Source organism: Juglans microcarpa x Juglans regia, chromosome 1S (genome assembly GCF_004785595.1).
Source record: "Juglans microcarpa x Juglans regia isolate MS1-56 chromosome 1S, Jm3101_v1.0, whole genome shotgun sequence".
Classification (NCBI taxonomy): Eukaryota; Viridiplantae; Streptophyta; class Magnoliopsida; order Fagales; family Juglandaceae; genus Juglans; species Juglans microcarpa x Juglans regia.
Genome location: NC_054595.1, coordinates 19740302 through 19767556, shown reverse-complemented (window position 1 = coordinate 19767556; position 27255 = coordinate 19740302). Strand labels below are relative to the sequence as shown.

The 27255-nt window shown below is 37.3% G+C and overlaps 2 protein-coding genes across 2 annotated transcripts; both read right to left on the bottom strand.

The window, feature by feature from the left end:
• Positions 1 to 223: 223 nt before the first annotated feature.
• Positions 224 to 12662, bottom strand: LOC121246785 (mediator of RNA polymerase II transcription subunit 33A-like). Its single transcript, XM_041145068.1, has 12 exons — positions 12253 to 12662; positions 11696 to 11809; positions 10139 to 10486; positions 7435 to 7751; positions 7271 to 7362; positions 6435 to 6795; positions 5404 to 5614; positions 3863 to 3977; positions 3548 to 3709; positions 2269 to 2929; positions 1940 to 2146; positions 224 to 1471 (listed from the first exon to the last, which is right to left on the bottom strand). Exons 1-12 carry the CDS (start codon positions 12531 to 12533, stop codon positions 375 to 377), a joined length of 3966 nt encoding a protein of 1321 aa, XP_041001002.1. The 5' UTR covers positions 12534 to 12662; the 3' UTR covers positions 224 to 374.
• A 1279-nt stretch (positions 12663 to 13941) lies between these two features.
• LOC121246784 (mediator of RNA polymerase II transcription subunit 33A-like) lies at positions 13942 to 27255 on the bottom strand. The gene is given in 13 exon segments (XM_041145067.1): positions 13942 to 15227; positions 15626 to 15832; positions 16152 to 16812; positions 17434 to 17595; positions 17777 to 17891; positions 20400 to 20610; positions 21200 to 21557; positions 22092 to 22183; positions 22297 to 22616; positions 22950 to 23202; positions 23205 to 23296; positions 26000 to 26110; positions 26829 to 27255. Coding segments are annotated over 13 exon segments (3975 nt in total). The 5' UTR covers positions 27104 to 27255; the 3' UTR covers positions 13942 to 14109.

Sequence of the window (27255 nt, the reverse complement as noted above, 5' to 3'; positions counted from 1 at the left end):
AGGGCATGCAATTTTGTAAAACCTTAATCATGCGCTTATTGTCTTCAGATTTGTTGCTTCGAACACAAACAAATAGGCAGAGTTCTTTCTACAGATCATAGTTACAATGTAACAGAATCAGGTACAGGTTACACTTTCAATCAACAATTAACGGTTTAAGACCTTTTGCTCCAAGTATATTGGGCATTTTTTCAAGGAAGATCTATCCCATACCCCATGAAAATTTCCATCTCAACATTATTCAGAACATTCACAATTATGCTTATTACCGTACAACTTGTCTGCATGTAAACTGTATTCTTTACTATACGAATACCTTTTAAAACAGTTTAGATGAAAGAGGGAAGAAAAACAGGCATAAAAAAAGAAAGGACTTAAGACTCTTTTTCAATTATCAGCTCAGCAACCGCACCCATGGTAGCAAAACCACCAATACCAAGCAAAGCTAGAGCAAGCTCTCCCTCGTTCCACTGCATCAAACCCCTACTTAATCTCTTTAAGACATCTACATCTGTCTCCAGCACCCAAGTTGGTGCGGAATTCATCATCAGGCTCAAAAACTGCAAAACATAGGCACGCCAAGTTGCCCTATCACAACCAAGCGACATCTTCCCATCAAGTGCTCTTGCTATGAATTCCATGTGGCTCCCAAGGATTCTTCGACGCCAGTTTGGTACCATTGATGTTGAGTCAATACCCCAAACAAAAGCGCCACATGTGAATGCAAGGTATGCCAGAGCAGATCCCCTTAGTATTTCAATCATCCCTTCTGACCTACCTTCCAACTCTGAACTGTGAGCAGACACAAACCAAGAAGGCAGAACTTCTCTAAACAATGACTGAATCAGGCCTATGCCTCCACATAACCACGACAAAGAAGCACCAACTGAAGCCACAAGTTTCACCCTTGTCAATGCCGCAGCAAGTGAAACCTGTCCTGATCTCATTGTATTCTTGGTCGTCTTCAACTTCTCTAATCTCTCTCTAGGAAGTCCACTAAATGCTATTGTTTTCACAGAATGCATCAATAGAGAAACAATCTTCTCTGTAATTAAGATAGTTTCTCTGATCTCTTGACGGACCAGTAGAAAGATAATCCAAGGAGACCATCCACAGAATTGGGGATTAATTCCATCGCCAAGAAGGACCCCAACACCTCCCTCGCTTGAAACAGAGGAGGCATTTAAGACAAGTGTGGCAGTGAAGCAGCTTTCGAGAAGTTTAACTACATAATTGGGGTTTTGGAGAATGACAGTACGAGATGCACGGATTACAAAGAAGTCATGCCAACGTTTTGCCTTTTGTGTCCACAGAGAAGCTACAATTGGCATGCAAGGCCATGGGCAACCTGAAGAAAGGGACTCCAGGGCTGGGCCAGCCAAAAGGAGATGATGGTCACCAACTTTATAGGTTAAGGTAAGGGTTACCAGAGCAGCCAGGGGCAGTGGAAGGGTAGACGTAGAGCTTCCAGCTGTGAGAATTGCAGGACAGTCAGAATATTGAAAAGCCAGTTTCTATTATAACTAAAGGAGAACCGTTAAGACCAATACAATTGCTATGCTATCATTCACAAAATGAATTCTGATTGGTAAAGTTTGAGGCCAAAGTCAAGGCCATATCACCATAGATTTTAAACAATTAATTGGTTTTGAAATGAGCACAAAGCATTGAATGTTGCTTAGGACTTGGATGCCATCAACCAGAACCAAATCTTGTTAAATACTACTAATTAGGCCAGAAAATATTTTTCTTTTTCAATTTCTTTTCCTTGCTTATACATGCACAGCACTCATGTAGAACATTCTAGGATCAAAAGGACATAAATGATTCAAGGTGGCGAAGTTCAATTGAAAGTAGGAGGGCCCAATGTGGACAATTGCTGTCTTTGGGCCAGATGCGCACAAACACACATGTAAAAGTATATAATGGTAAAATGAACCTGAGGTAACGCTTGGGACATCAAGACCAGCAAATGCTACAATTTTCTTCATCCCTTCCACAAAATTAGACAGATTTGCATCAGGGCTGGGCCAATCAGTTCCATTCATAGAAACTGATTTCCAAACGCCCCTGGTTACTTCAGCTGATAAGTAGCTCGTAATGGATGCCAAAGATGCAGGGAGACAATCACATAAAATTCTAAGCCCTGAACATCCATATATACAGGTTATAACAGTATGTATTTGATTCATGCTAAAATCATCCAACTCGTTGATGTATACAAAATACTGAAAACACCAACAGATCAGGCAAGGATGCCACACTGACCTGTAGCTAGTTCACGGGGAGAAATTTTTCCATGAGAACAAGCTTTTAAAGAAGCCTCGGCAACAAAAGGAATGGCTTCCAGTATATTCCATGCAGGATCGTTAAGTCTCGGAAAGGTATCTTCATTTTTAGGTCCAGAGAAACCACTACTCTCAGAAGTAACAGAATTCCGAGACTGGCTTCCTTCGTAAGTATTTCTGAACATAATTTTAAGAAGCTTATCAACAATCTGATGAACAGGGGTCCCTTGAACAAGCTCGGAGAGGGTTGAAACTATGCATGCATGATGCTGCAAGAACCAAACTTCTAGTTTTGGAAATGACTTGAGAAATATGGGGTCTGCAGTCGCTGAATTTGCAACTGCTGACAGTCTCCTTTTACTTTGAACCCAGTGGACATTTTCAGGAGATCCCAGGTGAGAATTACGTATCAGTAGGAGGTAGTCAGGAGTTAGTGGGGATTGAACTGGATAAGTATCGCCTGCTCGATGTTCAATAGGAGGACGATTAAACCTCCACAACCTTAGAAAAAGAATAAACGCATTTGAAAACACGTCGTGGGCAGTGATTCTTTTTCCTTTTACAGCAGGCCACACCACATCAGGCACACATGACCCAAAGACCTCGCAGATTGTCATCAGTGAACACGCGAGTTGTGGAACCTGTCAATGGAAGTGGAAAGGCAAAATAGTAACATTAGTTCTTAACACTTCCATTCTCTTATTTAATAGCGCTGCTGGTTAGAGTTCAATGGGATCTGTAGTCAACGGAATTCATTCCTCGATGCATGCAACCCATTCAAATTTACAACAATGCTCTCCTTGGTACTTTAAAGATGCTTGTTTTACCGAAATGGAACAAAACAGAACATCAATCAACTGCAAGAACAACTTGCCATCATTCTGCTTCACCAAAAGACTAGAATCACGTTAATGCATGAAACATCATGTCTCATATCACTTGTTTCATCTATATTCTTTTGCAACCCCTAAAGCATCTACAAGTCATGACATAATATTGGGGCAGCCATTCATACTCATTGCACATTTCAAAGCATCTTCTTAGCCAATTTAAGCATTCATGCTAGTCTTCTGCATAGAAAGAATATTTGTAATGTAAATTACGCAGTAATCATAATTATGAAATCTATTTTTTTCAATAAGTAAGACGTCTGTTACTAAAACTAATCTCCATTCCATAGGATATCTGCTGAACTAATAATAATTTCTATTCTTATTCATCTTATGGAGATGCCTTGGTCAGAAGGAAGCAAAATTTACCAAGCCATGTTGTGAGAAAATCTGAAGACGGTCGAAGGATGATATGCCAACAATAAGTACATTCAGCAATGGAGCATAACCTATCAAATGGCTGTCACTCCCTGAGTAATCTGCAGGAGCTGGAGGAGTCAATAATTTAATAATGAAAGCAGCAGTGTGTTCCTGCATGGAATGTACCACCTATTTATAATAAGAGTCGTTTGTAATCCAGTGAAAAAAAGCAAGAATTAATAAAGAAAACAGAACGGAATAATCAAGAAGAACCAACAAGTTGTAGGACCTAAATGTACTTGCTTAATGTGATTGTAAAGGTACCTGTATATTCCAACCCCAAATTAGAGAGGCCCCACAAAGAATCATCGCAACTGATATCTTCTCTTCATTCGATCCATTGACAGCTATCTCGAATATTTTTTCGAGCTCCTCTAATCTTCCACCAAATCCATGAACTTAAATTCAGTTCCTTTACCCTGGATAGATCTACTAAAAAGAGCATTCGATATACCTGGCTTCAGGAAAGAAAATCGTGTAACTGAAGACCAGGCCATAGTTGGAGAAACTAGGCAATGTGGTAATTATGCATTCATACCGATGGAACAACCATGGTGTTCTATCCTAGGATTAGGATCTTCTAGACTTTTTATGCTATATCCATGGTGTTCTTAAAATCCTAACCGTTTACTTTTAGTTAAATGGTTTAGATTTTGTCATGTTAAGATTTAGCACATATAAAGAATAACTAATATTTCTTTAATTCATTTTATTACAATAAGTTTTATGTTTGGGATTTTATGAATTCTACCATGAACTTATCATCGAGAATTTAGAGGACCATGATCCCATATTCTCAAAGCAATAAGATTTTCCAACTTTCATCCTTTTCAGTTTGTTTCACATGTTCAAAACCAAACAAGTGAGTGGCCACTTTTTTGGGCCCAAATGTTACATAAAAATTGGCTTTTTCAGATAACCCTATGCTCCTGACCTTTGGGCAGCTTTGCTGGAAAAATAAGATTCCAGAATCAAATAACATTGATACCATAGAAAAACAAGTAGCAAGAATCAAACTAATTCTGATAGGGTCATTCTAATTGTCACTTGCCAAGAAATGGCAAACGAGTCAAGTGGTATAATTCTTGCTTTGGGTGTTAGAGGTGGCAAGTTCATTTCTTGATATGCCCTTAATACTAAAACCAGCTGAGTGAAATTTCAAACAGTTGGTCTAACCCTAGATAAAGGAGAGAATTGCAGTAGGTTGACAGCCAGTGAAAGAGCTCCAAGTTCATTTCTTGGAGTGCCCTCAAATACTAAACCCCTCTAGGTGAGATTTTAACCAGCCAGTTCTAAACACAGATAAAGGAAAAGAGTTGTAGTTAGTTGACAGCCAGCGAAAGATTTTGTCAAATCTTTTGAGAATTGAATTGGGTAGAAATAGAAATATTGGGGCATTCTCTACTTTCGTGCAGTCGATAGAAATTAGTTGGATAAAGGGCTCATGAATCTAATGTTACATCATCATTTGTCCCAAAATGTTAAACAGATAGACAATGGTGAATTCAATCTCTTAACTACAATTCTAATACTTGCTCTCACAAGTGGCCTTCTCCCTCCACAAGTGGGCTCAACTTGTAATCTTTTGACTGTTTTAATGAGAGGTAGAGTGGAGGCAAGCTTCCAACTGGATCACCTATTCTGATTTCATATTAAAATATAACTTGTCCCAAACGTTTAAGTTGATATAAATAGTGAATCAAACAATAACCTAATAATCTAAAAATAATTGCAATTATTCATGGTAAAGACTTTAGTTTATTTGAATTTAGTTGAGTTGAACTAAAGAATAAGCGTGGGTATACCTTGAAGCAGGACTTGAAACCAATGCACTTATCATTACTTGAGTAAGTGATGCCCCCTGCATGAATGATGTCCAACCAGGCACTTCAGAAGACAAACCACGAGGTTTTTCACTGATGTTTCCGTTCACGTATCCGGGCCAGAAATATGCTGATGTGTCCAGTAGATTTCTAGCTATACAAGCTTCAACTATTAGATGGCGCATGTTTCCAGCTAAAAACAAGGACACAACTGAAATTAGAGGCTATTAAAATACACTGCATAACTTAGACTAGTGAGCATTACCAATATATACAAACACAGACATAGGTCCCAGAGGAAAAGTAGAGTAGAGAACTAGGTTCAAGCCAAAATAGATTAGACTTCTATTTTTGGTCTGAGGATACCAAGCAATCAGCTGTTTTCTGTCTAACACATAACCCTGTTCAGAATACATCAACTGTCTTTTCTAAGGTTGGGCAATGAGGGTCGGAGAAGAACAATCACTCATTCTTAAAACCAACATTCAAAACTCATTCTTCTGCAGTTGATATTACTGATCAGCCTAACTGAAGACTCCATAATACTATGCCACACGTTGGGTGAGGTCTTCTTTTCTGTGAACACCCCCACCACTGAATGATGAACCACAAGCTTGCCTGGAAGTCAACTTCTAATTCATAACTTTGTCTTGTTTTAGCGTAAACAAGTAACTTGAGAGAATCACATTTTCTCACTCTTGCTTCTAATGTGACGGGGTACGACTTCAAAGAAAAGCTCAACTGTCTTTCCTTTCTCCTTTGTTCCTTGGAAGTGTGTTTCATCAAATCACCACACCCATCAAGGACATCATACAAGAATATAATAAAGCAAGAGAAGTGGAATTATATCTTTCAGAAGGCTTTTTAGATAGATTACTTTCAAGAGGCACACTCAGTGAGTTAATACTATGCCCCTAGACCACAACCATCACAATACCATGCTAGTGTGAACTTTACCCTACAGAAAGCTTTCATTAAAATCATAGATGACGGATGATGATCTTCTTACTTACAACAATTAGTAGGCATATCTTTCATAAGGACGCATTCTGAGTTTGCATTTCCGACATCAACGCCTGAAATAAAGAACATCGCTTTTGCAGCAGCCTGATTTGCTGCATAAACAGTGGACTGAGGTGGAATAAGCAAGCCCTGGAAATCTCCCAGCATTTGTAAGCTGGAGACCAAACCATGGCGACACTTTCCTGGAACTCGTTTCTCTTTCCATTGATTAGAGGAGCCATATTGTGTTTCATCACGAAGTGCACTTTCATCTTCCTCGATAAGATCGGCAACCACTAGAGTTGTAATAGACAGTAACAAGCATAAACGAGGATCTAGACGAGGCCTAGGGGCCTCAATGGGATCCCTGTCCTAAGAAACAATGAAAAATTAAAATGAAAACTAGAAATCATTGTAGCACACAAAAATAAAACTATACAGCACCCATTAAAATGCGATGATAAAACTCTGTTCGCCGACTCAGGTGCTCCACTTAAATTATTCAGAAAAGAAACTTTGACAGTGTGAAAGTAATAGAGTTTAATTCAAACCAATAGCAAACTCAAACAACCAAGCATGAACTTCTTCCCCAAGAGTCAATATGTCTAGTATATGAAGTTATACCTATTATTGTTACTATTATTTATAACTATTAAAGAAATTATTTCAGTGTTGGTCTTAACAACAAAAATTATTGAAGTACCCTTTGAAGCCCCATGAACATCATAAGTTGCATGGAGCTCCAAAAATGAAGCCTTCAAGAAAGCATCATCCTTTTTCGTTCCAGAGAATTAGTGGGAATAAAATCATAGGCAAGAAAATTGAGTGCAGAGAAACAACTTCTAACCCTTTGAACAACACGAAGGGCTGCAATCCACAGGCCCAAAAAGGTGTCGTGCCAGGTGGTGTAATTTGTGGCTCGAGAGACCTTGACGAGAACTGCACAAAATGGCATGTCAATATTCTCATAGATACCAAGAATAAGTTTCTTTAGAAGAATGTATCTTTTACCAGTGATAGATTCAATTGCACTTCTGGTAATGAGATCTGTTGTTTCCACAGCATCTTCTAGAAAAAAATCAAGAGGAAGCCACAGTGCAGATCGACAGGCCTCATTGCACAGACCAGCAGAAGAAGGCAGAGGTCCCATAGTCAGGGTGTCATGGAACTTTCGTCTTGACTTTAATTTGCAATCTAGAGAGGCCATTTGAGTATTTGAAGTCAACTTCAGAAGTTCCTCAGGAGTTATAACTTTCGTATTCCTCAATGCGGATGAGTTTGCACCAAGCAGCAGGAACCGTTGGGTAAAACCTTCCCAATGTGCAGACCTAGCAAAGTGGTAGTGAATGTTAAAGCAAAAGGACAAGCATGCAAGACAAGCTCATGCAGAAAACATGCATGTTTTGAAATAGTAATTTGTGGAGAATTTATCAGACAAGTTTAGAGAGTAGTTTTAGGGGGAGTTTTGTGAAAGTTCTGAGAATTTTTTGAATGAAGAATTGTTAGGATATGATTTTTATTGAGTTGGTATCTTGGGCAAAAGTGTGTAGATGGATTTTAAAATTTGTTTGAATATAAGTTTTTTAAAGTTTTTTTTTTTTATTTTTTGAAAAATGATAGTTGCAGTCGTGAGTACGCAAATGGCGCACAATCACTTTAAAAAAAGTGAATAAATACGGGACCCACATAAAAAAAAAATAATTATTTAATAGTGGATCCCACTCTTTTTCAAAGCAACTGTACGACGCTTGCACACTCTACAACTGTAATAACTTTACTCTTTTGTAAAAGTTGTTTTATTTTATTTTTGTCATTTTCATTAAAATATAAGCAAATGATTAGATGAAAAGTTTTTTAGAAAAATAGATTTTTTTAGATTTAAAAAGCATGGATTAATGATGAAAACTTTTGCTGAGGTATGTTGAAAAATTTTGGAACTTTTTATCAGAAATCTACTTGTGACCAGGCTTTAATTTTCTTTTACTCTGGTCTCTACCCAATGGACTCACCAGCTCAAGTTATGGGGTGAAGATGCTATTATACGGCTTAAAAATCATTGGTACGATGTGATGGTGTAAGATCTTGTTTAGAAGATGGTATAACTATCTCATCCCATCTATTTCATCTCATTTCCTTCCCAAATATTATTCAAACAAAAACATTTTTTAATTTCAAATTTTTAACTTTTTCATTTAATCATTATAAATTTTCCAAACTTCAAAACAAAATCTAAAAAATAATTCAAATTTTCAATCTCAAAACAAAAATAAAATTTGAACAATATTTTAACTTTATATTATTTTTATTTAACTTTCTCTCGTTTTCCAAAATCCTATAAAACATCATAACTCAAAATTTTTTCACTATTATTCACAGATTTCTCATCTCATCTTATTCCCCAAGTATCCCTAGTGTGAGCATTTTTCTTTGTGAAAGAATATGGGCTTTCCTTGGAACCTGAATCTGTGACAAAATCTATGCCTCCATAGAACTAAATGATGATATTGACTGACTCTACGATTGGGTTTCTCACCATCGGGTTTTGTTGAGGAGTGTAGTTTGGGAAATCCCGGAGAATGTGGTGGTGGAGTTGTTCAGGATTCTAGAAGTTTTATGGCCTATTATGGTTGCAGCTCTAACACCTGCCTGAGAAAGTCTCGTTTGTTTTCAAGAAACTTTTTAACTCCATCTTATCTCATCTCATCATTACAATTTTCTCAAATTTCGATACAAAATAAAATAAACAATTCAATTTTTTCAAATCTCAAAACAAAAATAATATTAAAAATATATTCTAATAATATTTTATTCAACTTTTTAACTTTAATCTCAACTCATCTCATCTCATTTACGAAAACAAACGAGGCCTAAGGTATTGCTTGATAGCCTGCAAATTTGCATTATGCTGCAGTAAATTAATATTGTGGTTGATATAGATTCCCAACTGTTGAGCAATTGGTGGAATGGGTAAGGGTGAGGTACACTGGTCAATTCAAGAGGTTTGGGAGAAAAATTATGAATTTGCAAAGGATATACATTTAGAGAGAGAAACTAAATTGCTGATTTTCTTGCCAAAGAAGGAGCTAAGGGGAATACGGCAGATTTTAAACTGGCCACAAAGGAGATAATGGGTTTCTTAAGACTTGATAGGATATGATTGCAGGTATTACTTATTAGGTTGTAAGTAACAGGTTATGATTTTATAACAATGTATATTTCATGCTTAAGGGCTTTAGTTTTATTATTTTTTATCTTAGTTCACTTTACACTTTGTTGTCTTTTCTAAGCCAAGGTGACTGATGGGTTCCACGGTATTCCTCCGCCATAAGTGAGGGCATCAATAAAATTGGGGTTTTGTCTTCTTCTTGTTATTCAAAGCGAAAAACACTTCACTCAAGAAATCACTCTCAATATTACATATATGGGGTCAGACTACAGGATTAAACCAAACCATGGGATTTTGAGATAGGATGGAATGGGGGAAAAAATGAGTTGTGACACCCTTAATTAATGAGGTAAAATGGCAAAGCCAAATACATGCAGTCGACATAAATGACCAGGAAAAAACTCTGTAAATGAAGATACAGAAATCCAAGAGAGATTCACTAATTAATACTAAATTGGTCACATTTTAGTGTGCTTTCATCACTAACACGAAATAGCAAAACAGTAATTGATGATGGAAAAGCAATTACTAAGAGTAGAAAGCACTTACATATTTTGGCGTGCCAAGTAAAGAATCTCGGAAGTTACTTTGTTTTTCAGAAATTGCCCAATTAGCTCAATAGCCATCACAGTATTAAATTTCTGCACTCTCTCAAGATGTTCAGTCTGCTTCTCATCATTGCTATCATGAGCACCTACTTCCATGTCTTGAGGAGTATCTTCCCATTTAAATTTCTTTTCTGAGGTAAGTTCTAGCAACCCTTCATCATCTAATGATGCATCAAGCAACTGCCACACAATTGAAAAGATAAATTCCACCACAATAGCTCCAGCTTCGCTTGTTTGTAGACCAAATATCTGTGAAAGCCGAAGAACATTATCTATTGATTGCATAACCCTGCACAAAGAACACTCTAGATCAAACTCTAAATGATATTAGGATTTGTATACGTGACTGAAAATTGTGATTAATGCTGAATTATCATATGAAAGCTAGAAGAAAGTAGGTTCCAATGAGATGATCTTATAGATGGTTGAGCACAATACACGGTCCTCAGGTGTAAAGTGCAATCCAGGCTCTGTTTGGTAAATTTTGATATGATCCATGCCAGTACCTATTATCGTTTCTGCTTCTCTTCAATTCTCATTTGGAAGATACGTTCTATTTCCCTTCAAAATGTTCGATTCAGCTTTATGAGGTGCCAATCGGAGCTAGCTAGCTGTTTACAAAACCAGTGTAGATATGACAACTAGAGCTAGCTGCATGCTCACGAAGCTAATGATCAAGCACATGAAAAAAGGCCATTATACAGTGTTATTCTAGCCAAAATATATAGGGCCTTGGATGTGGGAGATCATCTGGATTGTACGGTCCAAAACTTTGAGTATTTCGCTTTTATAAGTCATAGAAATTTCATTAAAAGGTGCAAAATGCGCAATCCAATACACGGGATGGATGCATACAAAAAGGGTAAGAAGGAAGAAAATGTGAAGAAATATCATTAGCAGAACTCGAACGAAAATTCTTTCTTTGCATGGAAAATGGTTGTTGGTGTTTTGTGCTTTCCTACCTTCAGAATAGTCATGGAGAGGATATCCCACCCGGTTAGTCCTGGGCCCTTAGTAACGACTAAAGTCCACATCATAACCGAGGATCCCAGCCCAGTACTTATGAAACCAGCCCATGGCCAATAACGACTGGATAAACTAAATACCGATGGGATAGCTATCCAGTCAATGGTAAAAGATAAAAGAGATTATTATTCGAATTTGCTAAGAGATGAATCCTCAATTCTAAATTTGAATTTGAATAAAGAATAACCACTATCCACGCGGGAACAAATACAGATCACGGAGCTCTATATAAAAGCAAAACTCAGGTAAGCAAGGGGATCAAATTATTGTTATTGTTATTATTATCCACAAATTACTGACTTAGGCATTGGAGGCGTTCCCGCAGACCCCATGCTCTCTACAATTTGGTTGCAGGTGACTGTGAGGTGATGGCAGTGAAACACATTCATAACAAGTTATATAAATTAAAGCCATATACCATACAAACTAATAGTATATCGCACGATATACAAAACAAGAACCAAAAACATACCTTTGATAATTCGTTGCATGTAATTGAGATTTAAGAGACGTAAAAGCGTGTTTCTTGAGGAGCTCCATGAAAAGCCTATACGCTGCTGGCTGGAAACGTCGACTTGGAATAACCCTGTAAATGGATGACCACCAGTACTTTGACATGAAACTACGCAATCCACTGGGAAACGTAAGAAATCGAAGAGAAATAAAGGACAAGGTTTCGATGCAAAAGCTTTTCAAATCATGCAGATGGAGTACTGATAAGCAAGGAAGAAAAAAGAGAGCAAATTTTTTTTTTTTTTCAAGTGGTTCAGCTGTAATGGCCGAAATCCACCGTCAAACGTCTCTTGCTCTACCGTTTTGATTGCGTGCATGTGGGTCCTTCTATTTTATTGACAGACATAAGTGAGAAAAGAAAACTACTAGCCGTGTGGCTGAAGCAAGGAAATCTTAGCATTTTGATGGCCGTTCTGAAAATCTATCAAACATTAAGGTCGTTCCTTTTAACATAGGATTATAAACTTTATGTCAGCAAAAGGGAACAGAAGGAAAGAAAAGAAAAAACCTACAGACCTGATGGAAAGCAGAGCAAGAACGAGCATGGGCGGCACGATGTTGAGCACGAGGGCCTTGTCTAGGAACTTCCACATGATGGGAACGTTGTTGTCCCAGCAAATGTAGGAGACCAACACATCCGACAGCTCTACAGAGGGCAGAGACACAGACGCTTCAGCAGAGTTCAAGTAGGAGGACAACTGCATTGCCCAGAGAAGAGGATCGCTACCCTTTTCTTGGGCCTCCCTGGTCAGCACTATCACGCTGTCCCACACGCTTCTTTGTGGGGAGTCTGCCATTGTCGGATGGTTTCAGGGTGATAGAATGTAACGTTCTTTGTCTGTGCAGAGAGAGAGAGCGCTCATAACAGGCCGAAGATCGACGAAAGTGTGTGAAAATTGCATTAAAATCGGTCAGAGAAGAAATAGTCAAATAGATGTGAAACTTCATTTATTTACCATTTGACGAAGATTCGTTTAACGATTGCCTTTAATCAAGCATTTATTATACTGATTTCAGTTTTTATTGGTTACAAAGATTTTTTAATTCTACCCAAAAACATATATACTCTCTTTTTTTAATTATCTCAACAACTAATTAAATAATAACAAAACTATAATATGAAATTCTAAGATGGTCCTAGAAGTTTTGAGCTCTTTCATTTCTATACTCGAAGTCTTTGTTTGGAAACTTAGAGGAGTTGAGAGAGATTTTCTCGTCTTATCATAAAATTTCATTCTCAAACATAACTTAAATATAAAATATTTTTTAATTTTAAATTTTCAATCCTTTCGACTAATTATTAATTAATTATTACAACTTTCTTAAACTTCTAAATAAAATATAAAAATAATATAAAATTTTAAAATAAAAATTATATTCTAACAATTTTTTTAACTTTATAATATCTTTATTTAACTTTTCTGTCTCTCATTTTTGAAAACTCAATAAAATATATTAATTTAAATTATTTTACTATTATTTATAAAATTCTCATATTATCTCAACATGCCCTAAATGTCGATCATTTTTATCATTCCGTTATGTACCTGTTTGACTCCTTAACGAATGTTCTTGTATCAAAAGAAAAAAATTTAAAAAAATTTTAAAATTATACTGAGAAAGAAATATAGAGTGAGAGACCAATCAAAGGGGTGGCTTTCCTCTTCAATTTTTTAAATATTCCTCACTTTTTATTATGACACTAGGCGCATTTCTATATATATTGGTAAATATACATTCTGCGTACACAAACAAATTATTTAAAAATAAAATTACAAATTGACGTGATTTTATAAGACCCGTTAAATTTATTTTATAATAAAAATAATTTTATAATATAACGTATTACATCAAACTACGTCAATTTGTAAGTTTATTTTTTGTATAATTCCTTTGTAGTTAAAATATTTCTCTTTGGTAAATGTTACCATGCACTTTAATTAAACTGCTTATTTTGCCCCTTCACCACATATCACGTATCAAGCTTCAAGTTCTGCAAGCCAAAACGGAGTAATAGCATAAGCTAGCATTCTCTGGCTGATAACACCTTCCAATAACAAGATATGGCTGAACAATTATGGTGTCTAAAATCAGCCTCGTTTGGAAAAAATTCTCATTAAACAAACCCCATAACCTTTCTGTTACGATCCCACATCGACTAAGTATAAAATTGATTGGTGGTTTATAAGTCCCTAGACACCTTTCTCTTGTAAGCCGGTTTTCAAGGGTGAATTCTACCTAATGGATTCATAACACTTTCCCATACAAAATGTTAGTTCATTTACTCCAAAACTTTCCTACGGGTATTAATGTACAATTGCATTCGATAAAGTAGTCCTAAAAAGAGTAAATCAGAAAAGGGGGAAAGCTAATTTACAAATCATTTTCTATTATCAGTTCAGCAGCCGCGCCCATTGTACCAACCCCACCAATCCCCAGCAAAGCCAAAGCAAGCTCCTCCTCATTCCACAGTCTCAGCCCATTACTTAGTCTCTTCAACACATCTGCATCTACCTCCAGTGCCCAATTTGGAGTGCAACCCACCATTAAGGTCACAAATCCTGAGACATAAGCACGCCACGTAGCCCAATCACAACCAAGTGATATTTTCCCATCAACTGCACTAGCCAGAAATTCCAAATGGGTCCCAAGGATTTTTGGCCGGCGTTTTGATGCAGATGATGTTGAGTCGACACCCCAAGCAAAAGCTCCACAAAGCACGGCAAAGTAAGCAAGAGCATATCCCGCAAGCATTGCGACCATCCCTTCTGATCCTTCTTCCAGCTCAGATCTGTGAGCAGATATAAACCAAGATGGCAACGTTTCTTTTATTAAAGATTGAACTAGACTTAAGCCACCAGATAACCATACTAAAGAAGCCCCAAGGGCAGCTGCCACTTTCACTCGAGTCATTGATGCAGCAAGTGAAACTTGTCTGTATCGCATTCCAATCTTGCTTGTCCTCAAATTCTCTAATCTCTCTTTAGGAAGCCCACTGGATACAATATCTCTGACAGAATGCATCAAGAGAGAAACAACCTCTTCTGTTATGAACACAATATCTCTAATGGATCGATAAACTCGTAGATAAAGTATACCGGGGGCAACTGGAGAAATCCCACCACAGAAATGGGATCCAAATCCATGGCCAAGAAGTGCTCCAACCCCACCGCTGCTTGAGATGGGAATATCATTCAGACCGAGTGTTGCAGCGAAGCAGCTTTTAAGTAGCTGAACCACTGCATCACTGTTATGGAGGAAGACAGTTTGAGAGGCAGAAAAGACAAGGAAGTCACTCCAGCGCTTTGCCTTTTGTGTCCACAGAGAAGCCACGATTGGCATGCAAGGCCATGGACAACCTGCTGCAAGGGACTCCAAGGCTGGGCCAGCCAGATTTAGAAAACGTTCTGATGCTCTGTCAATTTTGTAAGTTATAGTAAGGCTTACAAAGGCAGCCAGAGGCAGTGGAAGTGTAGATGGAGAGCTTCCACCTGTGGGAACCATGTCAGAATATCTTATGAGAAATAACATTGACACTAGTAACTATTTCAATATATAGAAAGAAAATCTAAACATAAGCTTCTCTCCATATGTGAAAAGAAAATCAATTCTAAAAGGCCAATTTCAATAGCTAATGACAGTAAGGGGGGCAAAAAAGGGATGAATTTTGATTGACAATACTTGAACTCTATGTAGGTGGTCTTAAGTAAAGATATTAATCAGGTTTGATAACATCTAGTGTAAAGCTTCTGAATTTGGACGCCATTGACAACCATATGCATTCAAATGACATGCAACAGAAGTACAGGTCTTTCGCTCACCGTCTAGACATGCAAACCCCTTTAAATAAACCTACTTATTGAGAAGCGATGACATGATAAGATAATACCTGCGGAAAGACTTGGGATATCAACACCGGTAGTAGCCAAGACTTTTTTAATCTGTTCCTCAACATTAAAAAGATTTGCAGCAGGACTGGGCCAATCTGTTCCATTCATAAAAGCTGGTTTCCAAACACCTCTAGTTACTTCAGCAGAGAAGTAGCTCACAATGGTTGCCAAAGTTGCAGGAAGAAAATCAGCTAAATCTTTAAGACCTGGAAATCATTAAAGATTATAAATTACAGAAGTACATATCTAAAAAGATACTTTTCTCCACAACAGATAGAGGAGGATTTATTCTGGATATACAATTCAAACAACTGGCTGATTTATCAACTCAAACAAAGAACTGGAAATTTGAGGATATCATATATGTTAGGTTAGCTTCAGTCTGTCTTACAAAGAACATCTTATAGCTTGGGGTGTAATCTAATATAATTGAAAATATAAAGATTTGTTTGATTTATTCCATGGACTTTTCTGGTATAACTAGCAGAAAGCCCACAAAGAATCAAATACGCACACAAGGCTAACCTGTGGCCAGTTCACGAGGAGAAAGTTTTCCATGAGCACAGGCAGTTAAAGCGGCATCAACCACAAAGGGAACAGCTTCCAGAATATCCCAGGAAGGCAATTTAGGTCTTAAAGAGCTATCTTCATTTCCAGGTCCAGAAGAACTACTACTTCCTGATGTAACAGAAGTTAAGGATTGGCCTCCTCTATTAATCTTCTTGAACATCATATTAAGAAGCCCATCAACAATCTTATGAACTGGGGTTCCATGAACAAGACCAGAGAGGGTTGAAGCTATACATGCTTGATGCTGCCGATGCCACGCTTTTAATTTTGGAAATGAGTCCACAAATACAGGTTGTGGAGATAACAAACTTGCAACTGCTGAGAGTCTTCTCCTGTTTTGACTCTTATTGATATTTCCAGAAGATACTAGGTGTGAGTTTCGTAATAATAGGAGGTATTCAGGAGTTAGTTGGGATCCAACTGTGGGTGTCTCTCCTACTCCATGTTCAAGAGGAGGATGATTGAACCTCCATAGCTTCAAAAGAAGAATAAATGCATTTGAAAACACAGCATGAGCAGAAACTTCTTCCCCATTTGTAAGAACCCATGGGACGTCAGGCACACATGAACCAAACACCTCACAGATTGGCATCAGTGAACATGCAAGTTGCGGAACCTGGAAATAAATTCAGAAAATAAATTAATTTTATTTTGTGGATGACATGAAAGTCTCAGTCAGTGACGCCCTCTGTTGACTAGAGTCACTGAGTTTGAAAATATATCCAACTCCAATTCAATTTAATTGTAGGTTCAACACTTCAAATAGATATATTAATAACAAATAGAAACTGTAACAAATAGTCCAAGAAAAGTGGTAGCTTCTGATTATTGACTCTGTTCCTTAAGCCTCTATCCCTGTTTCCTCAATTTAACAATCGTGCTCCAATTGTTAGCTGAAAAGGCACTCAACTGAATTCTTAGTTCAATGAAAGCAACCGAATTCTTATAAAATTGCAGACTATTTATTGATAACATTCATTTGACCTTCCTTGTTCTACCATCTATTTGACTGATATCACTCACATTGTGGCAACCATTTTCTGGTTTTTCATTGCACATGAAAAAACCATCAAAGCTAAGCAAAGCATTGAGGAAAGGGATCAGTTGGGCTGCAGATTGTAGAAAGATAAATGACTATGCACAAAGTCATATTGCTCATTCAAAAGCTTTAGCCAAACCAACGAAAATGTCATCTTCTTTCATATTCCATGTTGAATAGGTGAAAATAAAAGCATACCAAGCCATGTAGAGAGAAAATCTGAATACAATCAATAGATGCTATTCCAACAATTAGTACATTCAGCATTGGAGCGTAACCGATCAAATGGCTGCCATTCCCACAATATTTTGGAGGAGCTGGGGGAGACAACAATCTAACAATGAAATGAATGGTGTGTTCCTGCATGAAATGTAGACATTGAAGTGATCAGAGTAGTTGGATGGTTTAGATATGATAAAAAAGAATATGGAAAATAGGAAGAAAGGCTAGGTATCAATAGCGTGCAAGGGTAATGAAACTATTTGTGTTGCTATCGAGGAAAAAAAATAATGTGATAATGTAATAATTTCACCTTCATTACCTGTATATTCCAACCCCGAATTAAAGAGGCCCCACAAAGTATTGTAGCAGCAGATATCTTCTCATCATCTGTTCCTTTGACTGCAATCTCAAATATTTTCTCAAGCTCTGCCAAGCTTCCATTGAACCCATGAGCTTAAATTCAGTGGATTTACCTTTGGCCAATTTCAATTTATTACAAATAATAAAAAAAAATCATTTGATATACCTGGCTTCAGAAAAGAAAGTAACTGAAGGCCAGGCTGCCGTTGTTTAAAAGGTACTCTATAAGTTGAGCACATAGAGATCACTATTTTTCTTACACTGAATTTGCCATTTATGAAGTGAATAAATCATAATGTTATGATCTGAAGGAACAATCCATCACACATACATATTTTGTAAAAGTTATGAACTTAGCAAATTAGAAAGTTAATTGGTCGCAGATGTGTTCTCTGAAGCAAATGGGTGGTTTGGGGACGAGGTTTGGCTCAGTTGCCTCAGCTTAATAAAGTGTGATGAGGAAATGATTATGGTGTTACACTACAGAGAGGGAAGCTTTATCGAGACAGGTAGTGGAAACAAAGTACAATGTTGGAGTATAGAAACATATAAAATGCAGGAGGGGTGTTTTTTTAGTTTTTTTTTTTTTTGTATGAATGGGGATAGTACCAAGATACGTTCTGTGATGCCCCAAGGGAGGCCCAAGCCACATATGACCTATGCCTTCAAAGGACTTGTCAATGGTACATAAAGAGCAAGCACTTCTTCCTCATAAGCAATATGGGATCCCATGCATCACCAACACTCACTAATCAGTGTGGGGTATCACAATTCCCCTTCCTTAAATTCCCAACGTCTTCGTCAGGCTATTCCATCATAAGTGGCACGGCTCAAGTCCCATACTTCTGATTGGAATAGGCCTTAATATCATTTGTAACACCCAAGGGAAGCCCCAGTCACATCAAGACCTATACTCTAAAAAGACTAGAAAGGACTAGTCAATATTACAATTGGAGGCCCAATGAAATCATTAGAAAGAACAATAATTTCCCCCTCCCAAGCAATGTGGGATCTCATACACCACCGACACTCATCAGTCGGTATAGGCCCATAACTCACAGGTCTCAGGATAGAAACCTAGCTCTAATATCATTTATAATGTTCCAGGGAAGCCCAAGCCACATCTGAGTCCATACTCCAAAAGATTAGTCAATGGCATAATTGGAGCCCCATTGGAATCATTATAAAGAGCAAGAATTTCTCTCTCCCAAGTAATGTGGGATCCTATACACCACCTATGCTCACTACTCAAAATGGGGTATCACACGTTTTAGCATGAGCTATGGTGTGGGGATCAACCACTAAAGGAATCTTTTCTAGAGTTGTTCAATATTGCTTGTGGCAAGAAGCCTTGGGCAGCAGATGACATGCAGCATTCTAATGGTATTCTTAGCTGGAATCTCTCTTTTATTTGATTTGTTTGGGATTTTGGGAGTTAGAATGGGTGACTGCATTTTTTGAATTGGTGTGCTTCCCCAGATTGAGGCAAGGGTGTGATGATTATATTTGGTGGATGCTTCTAGAAAGTTTGAAGTTAAGTTGTACTACCAAGCATCATCTAATTTGGAAGAGCATATGGAAAGTCAATGTGCCTTTGAGAGTAAAGGGATGCTTGGGGAATGGATACTTGGGGAATGAGAATGAGAATTTTTTGAATAGTAGTAAGATGATTTGTGAATAGTAGTAAGATAGTCCGAGTTAAGTATTTATTGGGTTTTGGGAAATGAGAGAGAAAAAGTTAGAATAAAAAATACGATAAAGTTAAAATATTGTTAGAAAGTTGAATTGTTTTTTGTTTTTTGTTTGAAAATTTGGGAAAGTTATAATGATTAGTTTGAAAAGGTTGTAATGATTGTTTGAAAGTGTGTGTGTTTGAATGATGTTTGGGAAGGAAATGAGATAAGAGGAGATGAGATGGGATGGGATGAGATATGTTTCCAAATATCCCTAAGTTTCTTTGCGTGCACAGCCTCTTGGGAGAATTTTGACTTTTGACAACTTTTTGATAAGTACTTTGGACAACTTAAGGAAGAGAAATGTCATGGTGATGGATCGATGATACATGAGCATACATTTCTCATCACATTATACATGGAAAGGGCCATGTAACAATTTTTATTTTTTTAATATTTCTGAACTTATGTATTTTCGTTCTTCTTTTATCCATTAAAGGGATATCTCTTGTATACGTCATGTGTACTAGGGTTGCATCCCTTTGTGCCTTTCAATGAAATGAATTTCTTATCAAAACAAAAACAAAAATAAAAATAATGTCCAAAAACCCTTTGACTAGTGATTTAAGTATTTGTTTCAAGAATGAATACGAAATTTACTGTATAAAACACTAGTAGCTATTCAAAAGGTTGCCAAATATTTTTCCCTGGGTTTTTTATTAGCTTATAAAAAAAAAAGGTTACAGAATAAAATTGTATTGAGAGAGGACATTGTATGCAAGTGTTGGCTTCAAAGCCAGCAAAGGAGCAACTCATGAATTAGAAAGTAGAAAACCTTGTTATGAAAAGTTTTGAAGAGAAAAACATGAAACGGCTTCATCAACAGCATTAATTTACAAGTAATTATACCTTGAAGCAGGAGTTGAAACCAAGGCATTTATCAACAAGGGAGTGAGTGGAGCGCCCTTCATAAATGATGACCAACTAGGTGCTTGAGCAGGCACACTATGAGGTATTTGATTGATTTGTCCATTCACATAGCCTGGCCATAGATATGCAGATGTGTCTAGTAGATTTCTGGCAATACAAGCCTCAACTATCAAATGGCGCATGTTTCCAGCTGAAATAAAGGTATAGCACGAAGATTAGAAATCTAAAGAACATATCACAATAACAGTGGTCCCATAAAAAGAACAGAACAGAACAGGAACTTGAAGATATATATATACAGATAGAAAAGAATACTGAAGTAAGGAAAAAACTTGGCCAAAAACCAAAAAGTACCTAAATAATTAGGAATATCGATAAGAAACTGGATGTTCAACTATGTTGTTAGAGCAGACTAACAGATAGAACAATGGACGGAGGCAACTGAAACAGTTCCGAGGAACCAAAGAAACATGTTTAGTTTTGTTCAAATATTCTGCTATTTATTATTTTCCTAAGGAACATTTTCATTCAATCATCACAGTAGTTAGGTACATCATGAATTCATTTTTCACAGAAAGAACATATGCTGAGAAAAGAGAAGTTTGCAGCCCCATTCAAAGTGAATTACAAGTAATTTTGGTAGGCACCATGAGTAGACCTCCATCGTCACCACCATATGCAGGTAGACCATATTCAATATTGCTATATTGTTCCACACCTCTCCTCTAACTGAATATTGCTTTAAATTGTTGGTGGTTAATAAATCAAATGTTACTTACAACAGTTGATAGGTATATCTTTTAACCCAATGCACTCAAAGTATGCACTCCCCACATTGATGCCTGAAACAAAAAGCATTGCCTTTGCAGCAGCCTGATTGGCTGCAGAAACAACAGATTGGGGTGGAGTCAGCAAGCCCTGATAATCCCCAAGTATCTGTAGGCTAGAGACCAAATCATTGTGGCACTTCCCTGTAACCTTTTTGTCTTTCCAATGATTAGTAGAGCCGCATTCTGTTTCATCAACTGGTGCACTTTCCTCCTCAATTAGATCAGCAACCACAAGTGTTGTGATAGACAACAGAATGCATAATCGAGTATCAAGGCGAGGCACAGGGCCTTCAATGGGGTCCCTTTCCTAACAAGAAAAAACACTATAAAAAACTTGGAGTAAGAAATAGCAATAAAATGTATTACATTTGTAATTATTATTTATATATTATCAAATGAAAACCTAGATGGTGATACTTGCTTTTCTTTTTTTTTTTTTTTTGCTAGGTAAACAAAACTTTATTGATAAATGATAAATAGGCCTAGCGCAAGTACATGGGACGTATACAAGTGAATACTTACTTAATTCTACAGATCAAATTGGGAACTTCTCTCGACTGAGACACTTTTTTTCCCTTAGAAATGTATCATAGAGAGCAGAAAATTTTTATCAAAACCTTTTCAGATTGCTGACCATCCAACAAGGGCAAGAAAAATCAAACATCAAGACAAGACACAAAGTTACAAAACTATTACCTTTGATTCAGGCCTAACACCAAAGAGAACAAAGACAATTTAAAGGGTAGAAGCCATAGTCAAATGCTTAAGAAACATTGTAACTTATGCCTAAAATATTTTACGTGTAGAAAGAAAGAAAAGTACAGTTATAACGAATCCTGACCCTCTGAACAAGACGAAGAGATGCTATCCAAAGAGCTAAAAAAGTATCATGCCAGGACGAGCCATTTATTGCTTGAAGGGTTTTAGTCAAACCTGCACACATGAAACCCCATTTTCATTCTTCTAGAAACTGGATTTGAAAGTGGATCAAGCATCATTTCAATTAAAATTATATGTAAAGAACTTGGAACAAAATCTGGCTTCACCACTAATTATTTCAATAGCACTTGTTGCATTAACTAGGCATCCATCCATGACATCTTCCAATAAAAGATCAAGCGGAAGCCAAAGAGCAGAATGGCTAGCTCCTTGGCATGGACCAGCTGATGAAGATAGAGAACCAAAAGCCATAACAGCATGGAACTTTTGTAGTGAAGTTGTTTTGTATTCCCGAGACAAGACTGTTGGAGCATCTGAAGTCAACTGATGAAGAGCCTCAGGAGTTAGAGCATTTGAATTTCTTAGTGCTGATGAATTTGTTTCAAGTAATCGTAATCGCTGAATGAAATGAACCCATTGGGTAGGCCTGACAAAGTGACGGGTGTATTAATAAAAAAAATTCCATTCAAGATATCAAATCTAAAAGTGATTTAAGGTAGTTGTGAACGGGCATTAGAGGCATGGATTGAATAATGCAACTAGCAGGATTCATGAAACTAATAATGAAGAGGATAGCTTTTTTGGAAACTTCTGTAATAGGATATATAACTATCTCCAAAAGGAATCCCCCAAATATCAATGCATAACACACCCTATCCAATGTTTCATAAACCAAACATGAAAGTCACCCAGCGAGATTTTACCTACACAAAATTTATATAAAATGCATAAACAATTCATAAACTGGAACAACACATACATGTTCCGACGAGCCAAGAAAATAATTCTCGAAATTACTTTATTTTGCAGAAATTGCCCTATTAAATCGACAGACATCACAGTATTTTCATTCTGCAGTCTCTCCTGAAATTCAGCCCTCTTCTCATCGTAAATATCATGGTAATCTATTTGCATTTCTTGGGATTTAGTTGCCCATATGGACTTCTCATCTGATGTAAGTTCTAGCAACCCTTCATCATCTAATGTTGCATCAAGCAGCTGCCACACAATTGAAAAATAAACTGAACCACAAGAATCCCAGGTTCGCTCGGGGTCATGCCAAATCTCTGTGAAAGAAGAAGAACATCATCTATTGATTCCATGACCCTGCATAAGAAAATAGGTTAGAAGCTACAAATGAAAAAATAACACTGATTTAGCTCAATCGCTATGTAGTTCAATAGTCAACTTTAAATGAACTAACAAGCTTTATGATGCAAAAATTAGAGAGGAAATTGAGTAGTATAAATAAAATGAAAACAAGTTCAATAAGAGTTGAATGGTGAAGTTCTATTATTACATGAGTCATCTTAATCGAGTTTCTCTTTTATAATCCATGCGTTATGGAGAGAGGTGATTGGGTGCAAATATGGTGATTCATGGGGGGTTGGAGCACTAAAGAAGTTAATAGGATCTTATGAAGTGGGATTGTGGAAACACATTAGAAGAGGCTGGGGGTTTTTCTTCGACACACCCGTATTCAGTTGGGTGATGGCTCCAGGATTAAAGTCTGGAAAGACATATATGGTGTGGCGATAATGCTCTACAAGATCGTTTTCCTCCTCTATTTCAAATTACTGGTGTCAAAGAGGCTTCAGTGGCGGAGGTTATGGAGAGGTTGGGTGGGCAAATTCAATGGAATATTAGCTTTAGTAGAGCAGCACAGGATTGGGAGATGGACAGTTTCGATGATTTTTACAGGCTTCTGTATTCCGTGAAAAGCCAAGCAATCAACAAGAAGATGGTTTGTGGTGGCTACCCGCTGGGAAAGGTGCATTCTCGGTTCGTTCATTTTATAATACTCTTACCCAAGAGCCCAACACTCAATTTCCGTGGAGAAGGCTTTGGAGGAACAAGGCACCCCCCCAAAGCTGCTTTCTTCATGTGGACAGCATCTTTGGGTAAAATACTCACGGCTGACAATTTGAGGAAGCAGAGGGTTATTATAGTAGATTGGTGTTGTATGTGTAGGGGTGGGGGTGAGTTGGTAGATCATCTTCTATTGCATTGTGAGATTGCAAGGGCTTTATGGTATGAGGTACTTAGTAGGGTAGAGTTGGTTTGGGTCATGCAGGAGAATGTGGTGGCAGTGCTGGCCAGTTGGCCAAACATTGGAGGTATGCATCAGATTAAAGGAATTTGGAAGATGATTCCAATGTGTATCATGTGGTGCCTGTGGCAGGAACATAATGCGCGGACGTTTGAAGACAAGGAGAGATCTCTGGAGGAACTGTTAGTATCATTTTATAGCACTCTTTGTATTTGGGCCATTGCTGTTGATTTCAATGGCATGGCCCTTCATGATTTTCTTGTCTCTCTGGCGCCCTCTTAGTCAGGGCTCCCTATTGTACATATTGGGCTAGGCCTATTCTTTGAGAAATATAACTTTCTTACTTACCAAAAAAAATAATAATCCATGCATACTTGAGTTGCGGTTTGCGCTTTTGAAAAAAGATGGCTTACTTATCAAAAACGAGTATAACAAGTTCCATCCATAATGCATAAATAAACATGCCATTGAAATTGTAATAAATTTAGAGATGGTAAATTTAATCTAGAGCAACTTCATTACGATTGAGTTGTGGAGTTATTATACTATTATAACTTCCTATTAGTAACCGAAGATTTCATTGACAATTGCCAAAGGCATAATCCAAGTACACGGAAACATTATAGTATATTATAGTAAAATCCATGTGCAAAGAAAACATCATAACAACGTTAGAAATATTTTATTTCTTTATTTTAGAATTATGAATCAATTGGATGTAATGACATAAAACCAAAATAAAAAGTTGTGCATTGTGTAGCATCCAACACACCCCAGAGTAGGTTTCAGTTCAACCTAACACTGGTTGCTCTAGTTTCCTTTTTCCTCAACTCTTTCCATAGCTATTTCCAGTTATTTTCTGTATCGTAAGCTGTATGTGCCAGAGACCAGAGCTGTTTACATGGTCCAAGCACATATGATGGGATGAAAACAATGAAGGCATCATTGGTGGTTGAGTCAATGAGATCAAGCAACAATTTATTATTTCACAGCCTGATAATTACATTTATCCAGTCACAACAGCTAGCACTGTAAGGATTCATGGCAGAGATACTGTAGGATGTAGTATGGGGACGAAAATGCTGGCAATATTTCCCAAGTGACGACAGTAGAAAATGAGTTTTTGAATCTCAACTAATCGTCTCCTTAACATGGCCATCTTTGGCAATGTTGTGATGCTAGGTAGCTTAGCAAGGCCAAACAGTCGCCAGGTGTTGCCTAGTGACACTTAAAGTACTTCCATTTAGTTCTAAGTATCTGCTATATAGTTATCAAACAGGAGGTGCCGGTTTTTAGTTCTCGTGGTGGAAACTGTACAACACTAAAATAAATTTGACACCATCATGTGATATATCACAACAAACTTAATAGTTTAAAATATAAGATTAACATTTTCAAAGAATTTAGCTTTTCCTGTCTTTGACTTTCTTCGGGAAGGTTTGGATAATGAGTTGAGCTGAGATGAAAGTTGAATAATATTGTTAGAATATTATTTTTTAATATTATTATTGTTTTGAGATTTGAAAAAATACAATCGTTTATTGTATTTTGTGTAGGAATTTGCGAAAGTTGTAATAATTAAATGTAATAAAATGAAGTGGTTTTTGTATCCAAACCTAGCTCTATGTTGCGACATACAATCTAACATTACCAGTCAGCACTTCCACAATCGTTCCAGGCCACACGGCGACAGAATACAATCAAATGATAGTGACAAGGTAAACCAAACAGAAATAAATGGCTCTGATAATATAACTCACTTCTGATAATTCAGATCATTTATCTGAAATTTAAGGGTAAAGGCATGTCTCTTAAGGAGTTCAAGATAAAGCCTATATGCCACCGGCCAAGATTGTCGGTGCGGAATGACCCTGTACAAAAGTTATCTCCGTGAATGTGACTGCCAAAAACAAGATAGTTGAACAAAAATTATAAGGTCACGCACACATATACCTATACAACACACACACACACTTCTATACAACACGCGCGCAGAGAGAGGAGAGATCTTGAGGTGCAAAGAAAGGAAAACAGCCCTTTTATAGGCTGATTTCTAGATGTTAAAACTTGAGAATACAACTCACCTCAACTCATCTCATCTCATCATTACAACTTTTCCAAATTCTCACACAAAATATAACAAATAATTCAACTTTTATTCTACTATTCACAAACCATTTCAACCCATCTCAACTCATCTCTAAATCCAAACCACTCCTAAATCCACAAAAGTGACCTCAACAGATTATTTGGCTGAGTTGCTATTTTAGTTCTTGGCGAGCAAAACAACAATAAGGAAAAAAAAAATGAATGCACTCTGAATTTAGTTGTTACTTTCTTTTCCTCCATTTTCTGATGAACAACCACACAGTGCAGTGAAGAGACCAAAAGCGCCGCCGACTGAAACTTATCGAGCAACACGCGGTGAAAAGAATCGAACGGTTTAAAGAAAAAAGATTTAAGCAATCTCACATAATTTCGATAATACCCAACAAACAATATCCCAAAATCGCCCATTCCAAATCGCCAAAACAGTCCCACCAAAAACAAAACAAGACCCAGAAAACCATTCAAAACAGAAACACAAACCTCGTGGAGAGCAGGGCAAGTACGAACATCGGCGGCACGATCTTCAGCACCAACGCCTTCTCCAGAAACTTCCAGAGAATAGGAAGGTTGTTGTCCCAGCAAATGTACGACACCAACACGTCGGCGAGCTCCACAGATGGCAGAGCCACTCCAGCGGAGTTTAAGTTCGAAGATACCTGTAACGCCCAGTGCAGAGGATCGCCACCCTTTCTCTGGGCCACTCTGGTTAGCTCTCTCACGCTGTCCCAGATACCAGTATGTACGGACACCGCCATTTCTGAGCTCAATTCGGCCGATGTTTCATTCCTTCATAGATGGACAAGTAAACTCAGAGAAGTCCAAACTCCAAAGCTGCTCTATTTCTGTACCAGTTCATGACGGTCGTATTATCTCGATTTTCAAAAATCATTCTCAGATAATTCGATTA